Consider the following 21,029-nt stretch of genomic DNA (forward strand, 5'->3'; position numbering starts at 1 on the left):
GGCTGGAGAGGTGCTGGTTCACTTGCCTGGGCACTGCCGAGGTGCCCTTGCGAAAGGCACCGAACCCCCAACTGCTCTGGGTGCGCTGGTTGATGGCAGCATCCTCACTCTGACATCTCTCCCTAAGCATGTTCACTGCATGCGTGTGCATGATTGTATGTATATACCAAAAAAACTGTATGTGTAGCATGTCCAAAAATAGCATGAGTGGAAAAAATGAATTTCCCCCCTGGGGATCAAAAAATTACCTTTCTTCTTCTTCTTCTAAAAAAGCACAAATGACAGATGGCACCTCGTAGCGCGGCGCAGTTAGAAGTATTTTGATCTAGAAATGGAGGTTAAGTTGTTACTAGGCTGTGTCTGGTTAAACTGGCATACAACTGCTCGACAACAGCAGTGTGTAACCAGCATGGGCCTGTGGATGTTAACCTGCAAGGAGAACTGAAGGTTAGTGCTGCTAGATCTACAAACGTTAGCCAAACTCTGTAAACCTATTTGACATTGTTTATCTGCAGACTGTGTGAACCTGTGTTCAGAGGTGTTTAATCAATTGCCTTGATAAAAATTGTAGTAAATTAGTTGCTTTGGAGTAGTAAAAATCAAGAGGATAATAAGCATAGACATATAAAGAGTAGACGCCGCATTGGCTGCTGGGGTGCAAGAAATACGGCTGCCATCTTGGTCCGGTCATCCTACCCATGATCCTACCTGTAAACATAAACTGAAGCAGCAGAGACTTCAAGATGCCAGAGCACTGTGCGGCAAAATGCCTATCATACATCACATATATCACATATCAGAATATTCTATTACTGTTAAGCCCACTATGAATATTAAAATACGCTGAACCATGTGTCCTGTATCATACCTACATGAATGACGTTTGCAGAAAAAAAAACCCTGCATGAAAATCAGTTCAGCATTCAGTAAGTTATGATTGATTAAATGCGCTGACACTTAATTGCACCTGCTTAACAGATTACAGAGTGGAGCGGCTGACCGGACCAAGATGGCGGCCCCACGACTCGTCAGCGCCAATAGGTAGTAGCGGTCGATGCAGCGTCTACTCTTTATTATGTCTATGGTAATAAGCACATTAGCAATCAGATGCTTCATTGCTAGCATTAGCTGGGAAATGTGTCTTTACTACATTACCTTGATATTTTCACACTCTAAGGCATAAAAGGAGTAAATTCCTTGCAAAGGATATTGTTACAGTACTTGCTTGGTCAAACGATTAATTCACCCAGAAACATGCCACCCACCTCTCATACTTAACTTGTTAGCTTGAATTTAGGATCCTTCTCAAACAAATTAGCGCCCCACAAAGTTTATTTACTGAACAGTATATCACAGCTTTCATTGTACTGATGATTTTGACAAAATGAGAGAGAAAGTTGTTAAAAAGTGGCTGTGTGGGGAACTGGTGGCCTAGCGGTCTAGGCGCCCCACATACAGAGGCTACAGTCCTTGTTGCAGGGGTTGTAGATTCGATTCCCGGCTGCAACCATTTCCTGCATGTCTTCCCCCACTCTCTTCTCCCCACATTTCTTGTCTCTCTTCAGCTGTCCTATCAAATAAAGGCAAAAAGCATATAACTTTAAAAAGTGGCGGCGCTAACTCACATGGCTAGATATCAGAATACTTTGCTCAGGGGAGGGAGCAGATGGTTGCAAAACACAATGAATAGCTGCAAATTCCCTGCATGCTGCATACAGTTGTACTGCATCATCAGAAAGGATTTGTTGGAATACTCAATGCTCTCTGTTGTCTACTTTTGGTTAAATGATAAATATGTAGTTGTACCTTTAAGTTTGGCCGGTGTCTCTTCATAGGCTCCTCTGGATTATCTGTTGATTAAGAAGAGGTGAAATCATCAGACTCCCTTCAATGTGTGACTTACTATCTAGAACACATAGTAATTAACATTCAACAGTTTTTTAACTTTTCACCATGAGTCTGACGTCAGAATAAAAGGGCAGCTTGTGAAGGACGACACAATTTCAAACAAAAAATCTAGGCAGCTTGAAATGTTAAATAGAAAATAACAATAAAAAGATGTTGCTCCCCTTTGATGCGTCAAAGTGTTGTGTCAGTATCTAGTGTGTGTGCGTGTGTGTGCGTGTGTGCGTGTGTGCGTGCGTGCGTGCGTGCGTGCCATGAGCGTCGCTTCAAGTCTGTTTCCCAGCAGGTCCCAACCATCTGCTGAAAGGCTCACACGACCTGAGCGGCGCGCCCTCTACTCTCTGCCTTTTTGCACGGCTGCTGCATGAGGGGGAACCAGAGGACAGGGTGGATGCCGACTGTTGTGCTCAGCTGGGAAGAAGAGTGTGTTTGTGAGTGTGTGGTTGTGTGTGTGTGTGTGTGTGTGTGTGTGTGTGTAGGGGAGGTCACAGAGGTGCCTCTTGCTTGTGTGCTTTGAGCTTTTTCATGCTTCCTGCTTTGATCTTCTCTCTCATCCCTCCATCCCACACGCTCCCTGCGCCTCAGGCTCCTGGTTTGCAGCGCACCGACTTAGGGGGCTAGAGAGAGAGATGAGGGAGAGGGGGGGCTGCCTTCCACAGAGACTTTGCTTGTTCTTGTTCAATACAGAGGAGAGAGGTGCAGGGAGAGCTACCCATGGAGCACAGTCAACAGGCGCAGAGGCCGGTAGGCGGAGGGTTCACCAGGAGCTAAAGTGATGCATACTGTACAGTCCTTCTCTTTTATGCTTCTTTAGATCCCTCAACTGTGGGCTGGAATTCTTGTGAAAAACGACTGCGGCAGTGCTTAGAGGGCGGCCTCCTGACCCCTTGCAACATGGGAAAGTGCACCCCTCAGCTGGTCGTTATATAAAGCTCTACAGAGTCATGAGAATCAGTGATAAATCGCTCGGCTCGGGGCCTCTCATGTGTCTCTTAGCCTCTTGTGGAATGATTATTTTCCTCTGGGTCAGTATAATGTGTCCCTTTCTGCTAAAGCTTTGTATAGGCTGCACTCAAAGTGTTGCCATGTAATCAGTGTGGCAAGAGGGGGAACGTCATCAGACAGCATGACAGTCATGTGAATTTGTGTCAGAAACATCCTCTCACCCTGTCTTGTGTCCCCCTCCATAGCCTGATAATCCTTGCATGTGCCCCGTCAAACACACACACACACACACACACACACACACACACACACACACACACACACACACACACACACACACACACACACACACACACACATACTCAGTCCCACCTGCTGGGCCCGGATTGAGAGACACAAATGCAGACGCACAGAGCAGAACCCCTAATTGAAGATTAATTCGAAGGGGAAAGCACTTACCTTTATTTGGACATGTGGTAAGTGTTAGGCCGTGACAATTAACTCAGCCATGTCGACAGATGACTGCTCTTAATATTTCATGACAACTTCAGAGGGAGGCGGGGGGGTCGGGAGGGGTTCTGCTGTGCACCTCTGCTGCCAAATCACCCACACATTTGTCCCTTTCAAGTCGATGACAGACACCATTAATATCTGTGACATCTCCCTGGTAAACTGGCAAGTGCTCTTTGACCTTTGCTGTTAATTCAAATCCTCTTAAACTCTTATGAACTTATTAAAGAGGAGACAAATCTAAAACACAACCCTAACCCCTTTTTTTAAAACTTTTTTTTCATTACTGGGGGTGACTGGATTAAAAAAAAGGAGAAAAGAAACAGAGTATGCTGTAAACATAGAGTATTGTGGTAGATGAAAGATAAACATGTGGAATTAACAGTAGAACTTGGTGGGATTCTGATGCATGTTTGTGTAGTGGGAGAGCGAGAGAAACACAAAGTAAAGGGGGCTGTGCTAACAGGCTTTCTGCAGATCACTGGCAGTTTGACTGCAGTGGAGAGTAATGGGGCTGGCAGGGCGGAATCAATTACTGGCCACAACAGATTTTCCCACAGGTCGGAGCTTGGGAAAGCAGTACTTTACTGCAGCGCAGACAGCTGGCACAGAGCATCCACTGGGAAAGGAGCCGGCTCGCACACAAAAATCCCTGTTTTTTTTTTCTTTGATAAACTTGTGACACTACAAAATTTGACCCTTCTCTATTGCTCTCTTTGGGTCTAAGTACTTGCTTTTGCAGTCATTCTTCATAAGATTTTATTCAAAATTGTAGAAGATTGAAAAAATAGGCACAAAACCCCAGCAAGACTGACTCCAAAAACACACTTACTTCAAACACTGATTTTGACTGACAGTCAAAAGACTCTCAAAGCAGAGGATAAGTCATTTTCTATAGCTTCATTTGGCTTGAGTGCCTGTGAGGTTCCCTTTGCATGATGTAAAGCCCATGATACGTTTCAATTAAAGCCACAGTTACACCCCAACCTACCCCTCTCACACACACACAAACATACAAACACACTCCATTGATATGCAAACAATGTTTTTCCTGTGGCAACACAATGTGTGGCCTTAAAAGCAGCTCGCTCTGTGGTGCTCCTTTCTCTGTGTGGACATCACGTGCTGCCTCCTGTAGCGCTTATTTGGGAACCAGTTCTGTGATCTGCCTTCCCTCTATTGTGGACTTCCATAAGTGAACTGGTAATGGGCAGCATACTGGTAAATCTTCTAAACAATATCATTGTGTGGTGGCCCATTGTAAAGAAGTGTGCACCATTGTGCAGAAGCCATGAATTTGATTTTTATTTATTTAAAAGTGACTCATCCAGGTTGAAAGCCAGCAAATAAGATTGTCAGAATCAGAGATCAAAGTCTTGTGCAAGTTTTACAATACTGCTTTGTAATTGACTCAAGGCTCTGTAATTGGCTATTCGTGATGATATCCCTGTGTCAGTGTACGACCTGTGGAGCTGCCCTCAGACAGAAAAAGATTTTTAAGATATGTTCCAGCTAAACAAAGAAACAAGGAAGTGAACATATCCTCCCTGGCTTTACCTATCCAAAAGGCACAAGGAGAATGGATGCCAACAAAGGCAGGAAAGTAAAGAATGAGAAGGCGGGTGTACTGCAGTCAAACAGTGGGAATGGGTCTCAGGCCTGGTCTGGTCCCTGCCCAATATAGCGCCTGGGTGCTGGGAAAAGGGCAGGAAGCTGTGGCCCATAGGATAACATTGTTGTGTGGAAGCTGTCTGGGAGACATTTCCCTCAGTCAGACCAGCTATTTAGGAGCAGCATGGGTGGCATTCTGTCTGCCTTACATAATATGTCAAAGCTCAACTAAATATGCAGGTAAAGTCAAATAATTTCTTTTGTATATATGCACCTACACTCTATGCTTTGTGAATAATTCATGGATGAGGCATGATCTCACACACATATGTCCCCCCTCCCCCTCCTGACATGCAAACTTGGCTGCAGCAGTTGTTGAATGACAGGTATAAGATGTCAGGATGGTGTGCACACAGGATGCAGGCACGGCTGCGAACGTCGCTGCTGCTGACAGCCCCAACGGTTGACATAGTAAATCAATCCTGATGGGAGGGTGGGTAGGACGGAGGCAGGGAGATGGGGAGGGGAGAGAGGGGGGTTCCAATGGGACTGAGCCGGCCTCTGTCAGACACACTCAGCCACTCAGCCGGCCAGAGAGAGAGACTGTCGACGGGTGGGAGAACACTCGCCGGGAAGCGCTCACACGGAGATTGAGTTACCACGGAATTAGATCAGGGCTGTGGGAAACAGCACCTCCTAAACACACTCGCACACTCTCAGTCACACACACATAAACACATGCAGACGCACCGGCACACACACTCAGGCTGCACTCTTGCACACACAAAGGAGTCACCAAGGGAAACCTGAGGGAAGATTGAGGAAGGCAGCTGGGCACACGCCAGTTTCAAACAAATGCTTGCTTATACCTCTTAGCTTTCTGGCACTGGTTTGAGAGTAGTTCCTTCAAATTGGTGCCCAGTTAGGCCCACAGTCAACAGGCAGACTGGCATGTTATAACAGGTATTTAATGGAAGTATGGTTTACAGAAATAAAAAGCAATCACAGAGAAGTAAGCTCAAACTTGAGAGAGTGTTTGGATGCAGTGGTGAAAGGTCAAGGTTGTTGGTAGAAAGATCCTAATTATGTTTAATGGAGCACAGGAATGTGAGCACTAATGTGAGAGACCTTGACAGTCAGGTGTGAGGAGAGTGGTTTGTGTCTGTTTAATGGAGACCACATGAATCAGCCTGTCCTGTAGAGCTAGGGGCACTGTAGAGCCCCATTACCATAATAGCATCTTAAACAACACTGAAGTGATCCCAAATATACTCAAAATACCTGTCAGCAGAGAGTCATGGGAAGGCCATGGATGGTTAGAGGGCAAGAAGTGGGCTTTTACAGACCCAGCTGTGGGGCTGAAATCTATCCCACACGCAACAACAAAAAACTCTCCATAAGTGAAGAGCGATACAGATGCCTACTTAGGGAACTGTGTCCAGTGAGAGAGTTTCAGACTGGAGTATTTGTTCAGCTTTGGTTTTAGCACATATTAAAAGGGAACTTTTATATTTTCATCATGGGTTTAATTTATTCATGCTTATAGGTGTGTAAACTTCTAGGTTCAAACCACAACTGAATTGCACCAGTGGTTAGATTGCTCCAGCTTGCAGCCACAATCCAATGGCTACAATGCAATCATTTGGGGCCATTACAGCCAAGCAAGAACAGACTACTAAAGCTACATCAACACATATATGAAGTTTTTTATAAACACTTTTTTTCTCCTCTCTTTTTTCAAAAAAATCCTGTCCACACCATAGGCTGTATAAAATATGGACGTAGTATCCATGATGTCATCCATCTGTTTCTGAAGAGCTGTTTTGAGGCCAATCGCTCAATGGCAGCCATATTGCTGCTGTTGAGCGATTGTGACGTAAAGAGGCAGGCTTTGAGCCTCCTAGCCAACAGCTACAGTGTTCCCGCCTGTCAATCAAGTCAGCTGTGCCTCTCATTGGAAGACTCGTAATCTTAATATCTTCAAAATTGCCATATTAGAAAAAAAATTGACCCTGTACAGTGTGTGCTGATCAAGAAATGAGCTATCCAGACTATACTCGTCTTTTGTACCAGGCTGTAAACATGTTTATTTCTGCTGTAAAGATCAGCTTTTTTGAATTGGTGTGTATGTGGTTTCCAGTACTTCTGGAGCCAGCCTCAAGCGGATCCTTGATGAACTGCAGTTTTTAGCACTTCCACATTGGACTCATATTTTTAGACCAGAGGTTGCCACTTGGTCCACACCAAGAATGTTTAAAATGCCTGCATAAGCATGCCAGGCTAGTAAGTGGTGAAAGTGTGTATTTAGTCCGTCACATCAAACACTATAGAGGAACATTGTGGGCATGTGTGTTGAACATCTTCTTAAGCAAGCAGTAATGAAGTATGCAGTGGCAAATTCAAAACTATGAAGCGTGATATATTTGAAGAGTTTATTTGCAAAAACAGATAACTCACTTTAAAAATTAAAACTTTTTTTTCAAAAAACAGATTTTTTCTATTACTAGCTTTATGTATTATCAATCAACTTAAAACTGGGTGGCTTTGACTAAGTAAAAATTACATTAATAATTAGAGGTATCTCAAAAATGTAACTTTATTAATATGTATATTAAAAATACATATGTTTTTTGGAAATGTATAAAAACAGAGTTATCTGTTTTTGCAAATGAAGTCTGCATTTATTAACCCCTAAGCCACAGTGTTATTATGAAGAACAGTGAGGTGTCCTTTTAAACAGGCAAACTTACATTTTTGCTGTCCACACAACAAATCAGAGTTTTCAAAACTCTCTACTTTGGAAGGCATTTTTGAAAACCTCTGTTTTCAGTGACCTAAAACTCTGTTTATGTGTGGATGTAAGGCCAAAACGCAGAGAAAAAAACAATGTTTTCAAAAGTATCCACATACATGAGGACTTGATTTTTCCCCTGACATATTCAGATTTTCTTGAAAATGTCTGAGAACATGGAAAGCAGTCCAGCAGTAAACTCTGAAGTCCTGTCATGAGCTGGCTTGTTTAAGGAAAGGGTAGTTGCACTGTGACGAAGAATGTTGGAGAGCAGAGTATGTGCAAGCAAGACTTTGCTACAAAAGTCATGGCAGCATATTTCATTTGATGGTTTTTCCTATTTATTTAGTAAGAAGCAACCACTTTTAGTTGTCCTACCTTACTTGCCTGTAATTTCCCTACAGGATTAAACTGCAGCCATTACAGCCATGTTGCAGCTGCCTACTGAGCAATTAACTGCAGTAATTCCAAAAAGGTTTAAACCTGTCATCAACACTTACACATTAAAAAATAGGACCCTGTTTAACCGAGTAACACAGGAAATCCCTGTCTCTGCGAAGGTCTTTGAATCATCCATGTTAGAGCATGGAAGTGTAGACATGCATGAAACGAGTAAATAGGCAGGGTTTTTAGTGAAAGTTTGTGCTGACAGGGAGGGGAGACAAGGTTCGGGTCTACGTGTGTGCCAGGGATAGTGTGAAGGCTCATCCACACACTCACTGCATCAACAGAATGACTCCGTCACCACGAAAAAGCCCTCTGACATTCTGGGAACAGCATGTTGGCTCGCAGTTGCTCCGTGAAATCAAGATCTCATCTGCACTTGTCTAGCTCCCACTGCACAGTTAACAACTGACCTGACGGACGGAGCAGAGAAACAGCTGCTGCTCGACAAGGTACTAGTATGGAAGATGTTTGGGGGGTCACGCTCTCACTGATGGCCTTACCAGACACGTCTTTATGCAGGAAGTATACCAGCCTCAAGCGCTGTTCTTTCCCAGACCTTCACAGAAAAGACAAACATTAAACTGCAGTTTTATATTTACACTGTTTGAATAAGTAAAATGTTATAAAGTTTGCAGTGTAATCAATAAATCTGGCTTCTACATGTTTTAAATGTAGTGGAGAAAAGAAAAGTATTTTGATAATCTTACATTCCATATGATAGTTTAATTAATATGCATACATTATTGCATAGGCATATGCTGTGTATATAAATACATGTATATATAGGCAGTAATGTTAGTGTTTCTTTCTCCCCAACACAGACTAGACAAACACCAAGCAAAGATCAGTTACACAGTGGAGCATAAACATTTAAAGCTCCTGTGTTTTATATAGTTTACCCTTTGACCCAAGCATATTAGTGGGGTCAAAGTTTTCACACCTCCTCCAGACCACCCCTGCTCCCCATCTCAAGTGAGTCACTCTTGTTTATGTTTGCTTATATGCTTTTTAATTATGCTAACAAGCAAAACTTTCATGTATGGTTGGTTTGGGTGCAAAATGAGCTTCTGAAAACAATTGTGTGCCTCTTTCCCACTACAGGAGCAGTAGAGTGAGGTTTTTTTTACACCCACAGAGGATGAATGACTCCCTGGGAAGGTCTCCCTGCGCCAGTCAGTTGACCTGTTTGCAGTGACTGGGGAGGAGGAGGTGGTGGGAGGAGGTGAAAGGGGGGGTTTCCTAGGACAACCTGGCAACGCTGACTGACTAATGTTGGGCCTCCCGACTGATCAATGCTGTTGTGGAGGCACACAGCTGACAGCAGACAATGAACAACACACTCTGCTAATAGGCCGTGTGTCCTCCACAACACCAAAGAAGAAGAGGGCTCCGGCTGTAATGGGGCCTGTTGCTCATGAACTGGAGGCTCAGCAGGGGAACTGGGGGAGCTGAGGCCAGGAGTCTGTCGGTCACACTGAGCTGCCAAGCACAGGCGCATTTCTCTACAGGATGTGGTTAAAAAATCACATTCAAAAATATGATTGTATAGGTTTTTAAATTTAACTGACACTGCACATCTCGCACTTAAATAAATAAGGTAAAAAGAAAGGTAAATGGACAAATATATGACATATCTCTAAAAAGTTAGATGTAGTAGAAGTAAGATGATAAAAAAGTAACAGACCAAAACGAACAAGAAAGAGAAATCAGACAAATCTTTGATCTACCCTCTGGTACAGGGAGATTTTTAACACCCTCCCTCATGAAATACTACATGCTGTCATAAAAGGAAACAATGAGCAGTTTTTAAAGGTTTGGTCACCATTCATAGACTATTTGCCTTTAGACCTAAAGAAACTACTTCTGAGGGGAGGGCACTTTTCTGAGTGGAAGACCCCTCTTACAACCCCAATAGTGGGACACACAACATGACATGGCTTCTGATGACTGTTTACCCTAAAATCACTTGTGGACTGGAAATAACATTTTTTTATATTTTCTGTGAATATATCTTTTCAATGTCTATTTAGTTTCAATTCCATGTTTGCTCCCTTTATTTATTTATTTTCTATTTCCTTATTTAATTTAACATTTTATTTTTATCTATGTTTTTACTTTATTTAATTTATGTTAGTATTGTCATTGTAATTGTTATTACTATTATGTTATGTAGTTAATTTTCTATGTTTGTATTGGATGTACTGTATAGCAGTTTTGGGTGGGGGTATTGTGCACAGTTTTGTGTATTGTAATTTCCTTTGTTTAGAGCTCCTGTGAGGAACTTTTGGTTTGTGTCAATTTCAGCACCCCCTGTGGATGATACCATCTTTGCTGATTTTGTCCCAGACATGTGTAATGAATGTTTCATGACAAAAAATGTCATCCTGCCCTTTTAAAACAGTCAAGTGTATCACTTATGGGGAATAATTGACATGGAAAAATGACATGGCCTGACACCTACCCCCTGCCAGTCGTTTCAGACATTAAAAAAATAACAATTAAGAAATAATTACACCTCTATTAAACAGTGTTAATGGTGTTTAAGGTCTTAAAGAGACATTGATATTAATTTCAGTCTGTTTTGCAACCAGCTAAAAACTCCTCACAGTAGCTTTAAACTCATTAAAACGTTGTAAAAAAAATAAATAATAATAATAATCTTTGATAAAAATGTAGACAAGTCAGCATCAGGTAATATGGCTCTTTCAAATCCTATAAAACCATACCCATACCAGTCCTCGTGCATAAGCATGCTTTAAAAAACAGCCACACACTTTGTCATGTAGCCCAATGATTACTTAAATCTTTGCAGAGATGAGTTTCAACACTGCTTTCCTGTTAGACTCCGGGATTGCTCATTGATCAGCTTTTTCAAGCATACGTCACTCAGATTCCAGCCAGCTCAATATTAACAGGCTGAAGTGTTTCTAAGCCCCGCCCATCCAATTCATGAGACCACGCCCCCCTCCGCTCGATGTGAAAAAGATCACAGCAGAGGTGGGTCTGAAGTTTACCCCGGTCTCTGCTGTCAGTGCAACACTGGATCGTTCACTGTGAGGACTACTGTGGATCACTTGAAGCAACATGAAGCGAAGCCACAATTACAGCTCATCTGACAGCGACCTGGACGACAATGTCGAGGTGGAGAAGGATAGTGGAGACGAAAATGGGTATGATGATTTTTTTTATTATTTTTTTTTTATTATGATATTATATGTTAAAGACTAAAGCGCGTTAAAGCACCGCAGGCAGATTTTTTTTTTTAATTTCATGTGCTTTATAGTTTATTTCTTTATTTACATGATTAAATTAGATAATAAATAAATACCTTTTATAGCTTACTTAAAGTTATCTTTTGCTTGTTTACCTTTCAGTCAACTGGATTCCCACGGCTCGATGTCGCCCTCCACAACGACCCAAGTCCAAGCCAGAAAAAGGCGCAGAGGGGTAAGAAAAGTCCTCATCCCTGCTGTTTCATATCACCCCCTCTTTTCCTCGCCACATGTAACCTAAATAACTCTGTATCTTTAACCTCTTTACAGATTATCGAGAAACGGAGACGTGACAGAATCAATAACAGTCTTTCAGAGTTGAGAAGATTGGTGCCAAGTGCCTTTGAGAAACAGGTAAGTCCTACTTCCACCCTCTTAGTGGGCTGTCGGACGTTTGCTGTGTTGTTTTTTCCCTGGTGGACACTGGATATATAACATTATTTTGACATTATTCTTTTGTGATTTCTCTGCAGGGATCAGCTAAATTGGAAAAAGCAGAGATATTGCAAATGACTGTTGACCATTTGAAAATGCTTCATGCATCTGGTGGCAAAGGTAACAGACTGTTTCTGGCTTTGGAGAGTACATTAAAATATCATAATGCAATTTCCTGAATCATTATGACAGTGTAAGTGCTTAATTGCATTGCTGACCTTCTGACTCTGCTTCCTGACAGGCTTCTTTGAGGCTCACGCTCTTGCCAAGGATTACCGCAGCCTGGGATTCAGGGAGTGCCTGGCAGAGACGGCTCGCTTCCTGAGCATCATAGAGGGTCGGGAGAGCACAGACCCCCTCCGTGTACGTCTGGTGTCCCACCTCGGCAACTACGCCTCCCAGAGGGAGGTGCACACTGGACTAGAACACTTAGCCTGGGGCTCTGCCTATGGGACACCCCCTGCCCACCTCCCACACCACCTCCTTCTCCAGCACCCACAGGCCAGGACACCTGCTTCCAGAAGCAACAGTAGCCCACCCTCCTCCTCTTCCTCCTCCCCTTCTTCATCTACATCCTCCTCCGCCACTGATGCATCTGGGACATCAAGACTCAGCGTGGTACCCCCCACAGAGTCCCTCAGGGTGCCTCCAAACGGCTCACTGCCCCTCAGTCTGTCTGTGCCAACATCCAAGCTCTCAGCCCCGCTCCTTTCATCCCTTTCCTCGCTGTCGGCCTTTCCCCTATCTTTCGGTGCCTTCCCTCTGGTCTCCCCAACGGCCCTTGGCACAGTGAGCCCCTCCTCTACCCTGACAAAGCCTTACAGGCCATGGGGGACTGAGATCGGGGCGTTCTGAAGCTTATGACTGGACTCAAGGCAACAGCTGAGCTGTGCCGGGCAGAACAACCTGCCTCATCTGTTTTATAGCAATGAATAAACAGGGGAACAAAACAAGCTGATTTTATTTTATTTTCTTAAGTATGAAGAGAATGAACTTGCTGGTCAGTGTGCCATCACCCTTTATAAAGAAAAGGAATTCTAAATGATTAATGTTATACGTTGAAATTGATTACTAATCTAGTTAACATGCACTGCCTCTGAGTTAATAACTGACTATTACACATGGGCCCTGGTTAGATTTACTGTAAACACAAATGTAGGTGTATTATTTCCTGGACCACTTACTTACTGAAACTTCTACATTTGTGGAGCCTGTATGTTTATAAAAAGTAGAGTTACTTAATTTGGTGTGACTGTTTAAGGAATAAAGAACTTGTGGAAAACAATATGCACATTGTACGTGCCATTGATGGAGAACTAATGTCTGCTGATTCGGAACTTGCATTCTTGTATGGATTTTTAATATTTTTGTATCAATAAACTGAGTTAAAGTAGAAAAAGATTCAAACTAATGTTTTTTTCTTGTGCATTTGCTTCTTTAACCCTCTACGATGTTCTAAAGTCGTGTGTATGCAGACCATATCTTCCCAAGAGACATTTGATCCGCAGGTGCATTTCTGCTGCATTCCCCTAGAAGTTAATTATGAGCTAATAATGCCCTGGTTATTGACTGAAAGGCAATTCCTCCTCTGTGTGCCAGGTAAGTAACCAAATCTGGGAGCATTGTTGCCCTTATGAATACCCAGGAAATCATTAAGAGCCAGAGGAAATCCTTTACAATGTTGCCCTGACCTCACCAGCCTGGGTTGGTCTGAAGTGGAGACAATAGTGTGAACAGGATGGGGACACTGAAGGAAAGCGGTCAAAAAAGTTACAACAACACACAAACAGCTGAACCAATAATCACTGTTCAGCTCCAAGCTTAATGACACATATTTTAAGGGCTTCACTGTTTTTTTTTCCATGTATTCAGCACCTTTTAGACTTCCAGGAGGGGCTGTCTCTGCCTGGGATTTACCTCCTGAAGACTTAAGCCACATGCTATAAATAATAGATGAGGTATATTGTCCTTTAAGCTATAGTTAACAACCTGAACCTTGCTTCATCTAAATGAAATGTGACTTAAGATCTAAAATCATAATGTTTCTAATAAAATATTATCATAGGATGGCATACTTCTGTCTGTTTTTAATTTTACTTTAAATACATATATTTGCATTTGGCTTATTGTGAACTTTTGCCCTACTTTTTGTTTTATCAGCTCAAAAATATCTGACACTGCCACCTAGTGGAGAAGCTTCGTCTACTACAGGCCTCATGGTTGATCAAGAACAAAATCTCTTTTTAAAAAGTCATCAAAAGATTTGTTTTAACCTTGAGATAGACTCAATTATAATATGTTGTGATCTCTTGACTGTTTCTGTATTCTTCATATTATTTTCTATATCTCTTTTAGATTATTTTTCTCAGGCTTGCTATGGCTTATTTCATGTTCAGCAATATTTTATTATATCTTTTAAGATTCATTGAATTGTGATTGTAAATTACTGTTTTTTATTGTTATGTGTGGACCACAGGACGGCTAGCGACCACGTTGTGGAAGCTAATGGGGATCTGAATAAAGAATAAAGGATAAGGTCTCATTTTCTTGTACAAAGTATGAGCTTGTATATATTCAAATTATGTGAACATCTTGGTCAATAAAATAACCTGAGCAGATAACCATAGGGAAAACAAACGAAAAATAAACTAGGGGTAGACTGTGATTCTCAGGATGTGTAGATAACTGGTTCTTTTATTTGGCAGTTTACATCTTTCCCTCCACTTTTAGCACAGAAAAGTATTAGATGATGCATGCCATATGTTCACAGAATCCCAAACCTTTATTCAGCAAAGCTTTCACAGAGAAATATATGAAGGGAGAAACACAAGCAGCAGAGGATGCAGGCAGATATCAGTGATACTGGATATTAAAAAGAGACTAGTTCAGTGTGCTGAATGTAAAGCATCCTGCATCCATTCTCCATCTCAACCCCTCAAAGAGAGCAGAGGCCAGTGATACCTTGTGGTTCAATCCACATTCACACACCCACGCAGACATACGTTAGGTTCGCACTGTCAATATCAAGGTGGGAGCAACATCAAGTTCCAGTATGGTGTCATAACATTCAAGAGATAAATCCCCAAATACTGTGTGGATTTCTATTGATTTGGCTAAAGATCCCCTCATTGGGAAATAAAGTTGTCAGGGTAACAGGGGATCTGTAAGTGTAGAAACAGTTGCTCCCATTAGCCAAAGACATTCTTAATAGTAACAATAAAGCACCTATCAAGTTTGTAATCAAGCTCATTGAAAGAGGAAGTGGACACTTTATGAAACTGTGATTTTTTGGCGTTTTTTTTCAAGATCTAAGCGTGCGTGTTGAGAAGAGTATGTGTGCGTGAGGGAAATACGGATGGGATACGTCACTATCTTGAGGAGTCCGCAGTCTAGGTATACACCAATCATCATTCTTCACAAAGACACAGAAACATCGTCATCATCATCATCATTACATCATCAGGAAACACTGCAAAATGTCAATCTACAGCCAACTCACAACACCGAGTTCTTTCACAAAAAAAATGGTTGTAGAGTCAAAATTTCAAGAACTGAAACATTTATCAATCACAAACAAAATGTTTGAAATCATACCGAGCAGTACAGAGAGTACTTTCCCTACCATCATAGATAGATAGATAGATAGATAGATAGATAGATAGATAGATAGATTTTAAGAAAATTATTTACAAAATAAAAGCGATATAATTTTCTCTAAAATGAACAAATCCATTCAACTCTCAAGATGAGTGTAACTGATGCTTGTATCCATTGATAATACTGATAGTAGTGAGTACTGGTGGTGTGGTGGGTTGTGATGTGATGGTGAGGTCATTCGAACCTCTCGGCTGCCAGGGTTGGGTGTCTGTTCTGAGGAAGGTGAGGGCGGGGCAAGGAAGGGGCGGGGCTGGTTGGAGGGACGTTGATGGACCATGGAAGTCAGGGTTTGTGTGAGGCTCATGCTGTCAGCTCTTCCCTCAGCTCTTTGTTCTTGCGCACCAAAGCTGCATGTCTCTCCTGGAAAGAAAAAAAAGCAGCAAAAGTGAGAATAACCACTCAGGTAGAGTTCCTGTCAGCAGTTCTTGTAAGGTGTCTGCATTTCTTACCTTCTCCTGTAGACGCTCAATCATGGCTGCAAGATGGGCGTCACGGTTCTCCTTGATCTGGTCCATCTTCATCTGCAGCTTCTCTTCGGCCATCTTGCTGAAGTTGCTGTTCTCCTCCATGGCCTTTAGCAACACATCCCTCTCATGCTCTCGCTTTTCTGCCAAAGCTCTCAGCACCTGGGTCTCTTGGTACTAAAAATGCAACAACAAAAAATAGAATAAACAAACAGAGTCATTTTGAACTGTTTTACATCCAAAACCTTTTTTTTTTAACATCATATCAAGTAGCAAAGTCATTCAGTTTAACAGTTCAAACACTCACCTTCCTTCGCTCTTCAGCAGCCTCTAGCTTCTTCTCAATGTCCTCCAAGGAGATGTCCCTCTTGGGAGGAGAGGGGAGGTTGTGGGCCACGTCTGACACTGGAGATGGAGGCTTCAGAATCACCTCAAAAGCCTGGCCAGAGGCCCGCTTGTTGAGAGGCTTCACCTCCAGGTCTGTCAATCCTACAATTATTAAGAAAACACCAAAAATCAATGTCCAATAGCAAAGTTTATTAGTCCAATAATATGTCGTAATTGATCATGTGTGTATTTAAAAGTCTGATTAAACATCCATAGAGAGCGGCACTTAGTTTGATCTGAAAGGAAATCAATGGTTGAGCTGATCCATACCTTCAAACTCACGCACAAGCTTGTTGCGTGACTCTGGGTAGAAGCAGGAGCAGATGAGGGAGAGGACAGACAGCTCCTTCATCTTCTCTTTATACGCTGTGGGAACAAAAACACACAATAGCAACCTGGTAAGCCTCTCTGCATTAGTCAGTCAGACACTAAGTAAAACAGGCAAATTAATACCCAACTAGGGTTACCTCACTGCCAGCATGTCAAAGGGATTTCAAATAAACTTCAAATCAACATGTTACTAGCAGGGGGAGAAAAAGTGCAGTAAAACAATAGGCATCAAATATCCAATGCGATTATGATCTGTTTAATGTCTGAAACGTACCTAAGTGCCTTCTTGCTTAATAATTCATTGGGTGATTGTATTCTATAAGTATTGCATATTATTGTCTTTTAATGGCCTGCTGTAGTAAAGTATTTGGGATTTATCTTAATGAGGAAATCAATCTTATGTCTGATAATCCTTTAAAATCTGCAAAGGTTAGTGAAATGGTGGCATGTGCGTCAAGCTATTTTTTTCTCATAACCCCCAGCTGTTTGTCCCGTGTCACAATCCTAACAATAAGAAGCACTTATATCATTTGTCTCCCCCCTTAACCTGCTGTTGAGTGTTACTGTCTTAGCCATCAAAAACAGCTGAGTAATAGTTTTGACTTTAACACTTGATCTGACGTAAGATATAGTTTTTTTTCTGCTGGTTCCTTGTAGACTATTTTTAATCTTGCCTGCAAAATTCTGTCACTTTTTCTGTGCTTGCTCCTCCTGTATTTGACAGTGTGCCCACCTGGCTGCTCAGAAAGAGGAGTACAGATTGTAAGTGCTGCAAAGGCCAGTGTGTGAAGCGGCCCCTTGCTGCAGGGCTGGCCTGCCTCCCACCCTGCCATGCACCTGTCTCCCCTGCTACTACTCTGCTAACACCATGTACCATAAAAAAGCCTGTCTGCACACCCTGATGTATTATAAAGTCACCAGATGGATTACCTATATTAGGAAACCTTTAATGCTCTAGATTTGTACACAGAGGTTACATAAACCCATGAAAACAAATATGCTAATGCCAGGCCGAGAACAATAACCGTCTATCATTAGAGATGACTAATGAAGGCTACACTATACATTCAGTGTTAACTGTAAGATCTTACTGTCTGGCTTTCAAACCCTATCATTTCAAAATATTGTGTTTCATTTTTGGAATAAAAGGCAGTACATCTGTAAAAGCTGGTGATGCTGCATCTTGAGAGAAATACAGAAAGCTACAGACATTTAAAGCAGCACAAATCCCAATGAAATACACAGAACAAACAATCACCTCCATAACACATTCTGTTCACTAAAAACACTTGATAAAAAACAATCACAGCTGTGGGGGGTTTAATTGCAGTGAAAAGCCAGACTCAAGAAGCCCTCTCTGATTCTCAGTCGGCTAAATGGTGAGCAGCCCAGCATCTTGGGTGGGGTCCGTCTGCATTATGCTGCATGTTGGGGCCGCTGTAGCATGAAGCGCAGGTGCGGCGTTGTAAATAAAGCTGTCTGCAGACGATCCATACTGACTAATCACCCACTGTTACACAATGAAACACCAAGGAAAATAACGAGTAACCCAATGAAAGAAATGAGGAAGATGGTGAAGGCATTAAAGCAACCTAATGACGGAGGATTATTGTCTTATTCTTGCTGTCGTTATCAGACTCTCGTGCTCAGACCATGGCTGAGACAAAAGGCCCACATGGAGATGCAGAATTGTGAAGGTGAGTGGAAGCATTCCCTTACAATCATTTCTTTGACAAAGAAGTATTTTTAAGTGCGGGTTTCATTGAATCACGACCACCAGAAGGTAGACAATACCAGGCCAACACAGAAAAGAAGCATCCGTCACAATCCATCCATCCATCCCCCCCACCCACCCATACATCCATCCATCCATACATACATACACCTGTTTTTGAACCCAATGAGTCTGCTTACCAGTTGCTGTTTTAGCCATGGCTGATGTCTTTTATTCTCTCCGCAGAGGATGCTGTAGCTCCCTTCAGGTGATCGGTGATGCTGCTTAAGGCACTGAGTCAGCGAATAGACCGGGGAAGGATCGGATGGCAGACAGGAGGTGGGCACGAGCGGGAGCGCGCATACAGACCCTCCCCTCTGTTCTCACTCGCGCGGAACGGTTGTAAAAATCGTTTTATTATGACCATGAAGGAGACTTAAAGTTGATAATAAAGGCAAAGAAAGTCGAGGAAATTTATGGATGTTTGCTCCAGGCATTCTTTATCAAAATGCATCAAAATAATATAGGAAAAACAGAAACACAGGGCCAATCCTACTTTTGAAAAAAAATACAGAAAATTGCCTTTTATGATCTATATCCCGTACTCTGTGCAATAACGTGCAATACACTGTGCAATATCCCTGCCACGTTAACATCCTGTATACAATACCTTCATTCCCAGTGCTTTTGTACATAGCGAACTGTAAATATTCTGTATATACTTATTATTAAACCAATTAATATTATTTAATCATATTTATATCTTATTTTATTCCTTCTTTCTATTAACATCGTGACTTTTACATACTGTATATTAGAGCATTCTATAACACCCGATAAATAAAGTATTTCTGATTCTGACTCTGTTTCTGATTCTGATTTAAAGCTCCAGTAAGAAACTTTTGGTTTGTGTCAATTTCAGCACCCCCTGTGGACAATACCATCTTTGCTGATTTTGTCCCGGACATGTGTAATGAGTGTTTCATGACAAAAAATGTCATCCTGCCCTTTTAAAACAGTCAAGTGTATCACTTATCGAAAATCATTGCCATGAAAAATGACATGGCCTGACACCTACCCCCTGCCAGTCGTTTCAGACATTAAAAAAAATAACAATTAAGAAATAATTACACCTCTATTAAACAGTGTTAATGGTATTTAAAGTCTTAAAGAGACATTGATATTAATTTCAGTCTGTTTTGCAACCAGCTAAAAACTCCTTACAGTAGCTTTAATTGAAAATTATTAAGATGGTGCAAATGAGCTCATTTAGGCCACACAGCATAGAATCGATACATTTTGCAATTTTTTCAGGAAGCTGGTATAGCTACTAGGTTATATAGTGTGTGGTTTGCTTATGAAATAGGCTGTATAATGCTAATTTGTGGACTAAGTGATCTCATTCAAGTAGACTACTTACTGTAGCCTACCTGTTGTGCAATTTCGCAAAACATTAGTCAGAATTTAATTTTAGTTTCAGTGGAATGCGTCATTTTACGTCAGTGTTTGTTAGCTCACACAGAGTGACAGTAGTAGGAGAGAATAATGTAAGAATAGCCAGTGAGTGAGTCGACCCACCCTGTTTCTAGGCAACTGTGCACAATAATGGTCTTGTAGACAAAGTTGGGAAGTATCAACAGAGGAATTCATGTAATTGCTTCATAGCTTTGCCTTAATATTTTTTGGGGGGTTGTTCAGTTCACTGAATATTTGATATAATATAAGTTGTGTGAGAGTAAAATTATCAAGGACTAAAAAGAAGGTTTTGCTGTTGATCTGTGTAAGAGCCATGAAGGAGTCAAGTGTTTATATTATCTTATTTTGAGGTTTAGGGTAGGTTATTGTTTGTCTATTTTTGTGGTGTTAATTTTGTTGTTTGTTTATTGTATGGTTTATTGTGGGGTCAGTTTATTAGGTTATTTAGGGGTCATGTGTTGGGGACGGGGATATTCAGTTCATTTAGGCCTCCTGTTTTCTTTTGTTTGGAGGTAGAGAGGGGGTGAGCTGGGTCTCCATACTTTTTGTTGACCACTTATTTTTCGCTAATTATAGCTTATTTTCTGTTTGTGCACTTTATCAGGAGATGATTATCCTTTTTCGTTAATAAAAGGTTAAACTTACTTTTTTGTGCATTAGTGATTTTTGCTTTCAGCTCGTCAGACACTTAACTCGGCCCAACCTCAGCCTCTCAGCGGCTTTTGGCTCTTTGTAGTCGCCACAATCTGCTTTTAGGCTATGGAACTATGTGAATAATTCAGCTTAAGGTTAGCTTGCTTTATTAGCTATGCCCATACAGTGGCTTAGGGACAGGTGAGCTTAGTGGTGTTGGGGAAAGGACAGGGGTCAATTGTTCAACTGATAAGTTGCAGAAGCACACAATTGTTTTTCCTTGGAGTAGTTAATGTCTACTTTGTTTTTTTGTCTTGTTCCATCTGAGCATAGTAAAAGATAGAAGGCTACTCTGAGTGCATACAGGAGAACAACTAACCCCCCATTCATGTCAGGGATGGTATATCCATCAGATCAGTGGCAAAGAAACCAACTATGAAGAGAAGTATGCA

At 41.7% G+C, this 21,029-nt stretch overlaps 2 protein-coding genes and 1 long non-coding RNA gene across 4 annotated transcripts; 1 reads left to right on the top strand and 2 right to left on the bottom strand.

Annotated features, from left to right (window-relative positions):
* Window positions 1-1,528: 1,528 nt before the first annotated feature.
* Window positions 1,529-11,864, bottom strand: LOC117823085. Of its 2 annotated transcripts, none has more exons than XR_004633307.1 (4): window positions 11,577-11,864; window positions 8,620-8,765; window positions 1,807-1,850; window positions 1,529-1,570 (listed from the first exon to the last, which is right to left on the bottom strand). It is a non-coding gene; the product is annotated as an uncharacterized LOC117823085 (long non-coding RNA). The 2 variants fall into 2 exon arrangements; XR_004633308.1 differs by having other exon boundaries at window positions 1,542-1,570; window positions 8,710-8,765.
* Window positions 11,115-13,201, top strand: LOC117823084 (hairy/enhancer-of-split related with YRPW motif protein 1-like). The gene is made up of 5 exons (XM_034698143.1): window positions 11,115-11,379; window positions 11,584-11,656; window positions 11,752-11,835; window positions 11,955-12,036; window positions 12,158-13,201. Exons 1-5 carry the CDS (start codon window positions 11,294-11,296, stop codon window positions 12,769-12,771), a joined length of 939 nt encoding a protein of 312 aa, XP_034554034.1. The 5' UTR covers window positions 11,115-11,293; the 3' UTR covers window positions 12,772-13,201.
* Window positions 13,202-14,581: 1,380 nt separating this feature from the next.
* On the bottom strand, window positions 14,582-18,925 carry stmn2a (stathmin 2a). Its single transcript, XM_034697102.1, has 5 exons — window positions 18,669-18,925; window positions 16,695-16,790; window positions 16,345-16,526; window positions 16,023-16,214; window positions 14,582-15,933 (listed from the first exon to the last, which is right to left on the bottom strand). Exons 1-5 carry the CDS (start codon window positions 18,685-18,687, stop codon window positions 15,874-15,876), a joined length of 549 nt encoding a protein of 182 aa, XP_034552993.1. The 5' UTR covers window positions 18,688-18,925; the 3' UTR covers window positions 14,582-15,873.
* Between the last annotated feature and the right edge of the window lie 2,104 nt (window positions 18,926-21,029).

Source organism: Notolabrus celidotus, chromosome 12 (assembly GCF_009762535.1).
Source record: "Notolabrus celidotus isolate fNotCel1 chromosome 12, fNotCel1.pri, whole genome shotgun sequence".
Lineage (NCBI taxonomy): Eukaryota > Metazoa > Chordata > Actinopteri > Labriformes > Labridae > Notolabrus > Notolabrus celidotus.

Bases quoted from the DNA above. Each gene is read 5' to 3' on its own strand.
- LOC117823084 (XM_034698143.1), top strand. From the start codon at position 11,294: ATGAAGCGAAGCCACAATTACAGCTCATCTGACAGCGACCTGGACGAC. The intron at 11,380-11,583 runs GTATGATGATTT...TTTACCTTTCAG, and splicing joins GATAGTGGAGACGAAAATGG to TCAACTGGATTCCCACGGCT. The intron at 12,037-12,157 runs GTAACAGACTGT...GCTTCCTGACAG, and splicing joins TCATGCATCTGGTGGCAAAG to GCTTCTTTGAGGCTCACGCT.
- stmn2a (XM_034697102.1), bottom strand. The intron at 16,215-16,344 runs GTGAGTGTTTGA...TTGCATTTTTAG, and splicing joins CTGCTGAAGAGCGAAGGAAG to TACCAAGAGACCCAGGTGCT. The intron at 15,934-16,022 runs GTAAGAAATGCA...TTTTCTTTCCAG, and splicing joins TTGAGCGTCTACAGGAGAAG to GAGAGACATGCAGCTTTGGT.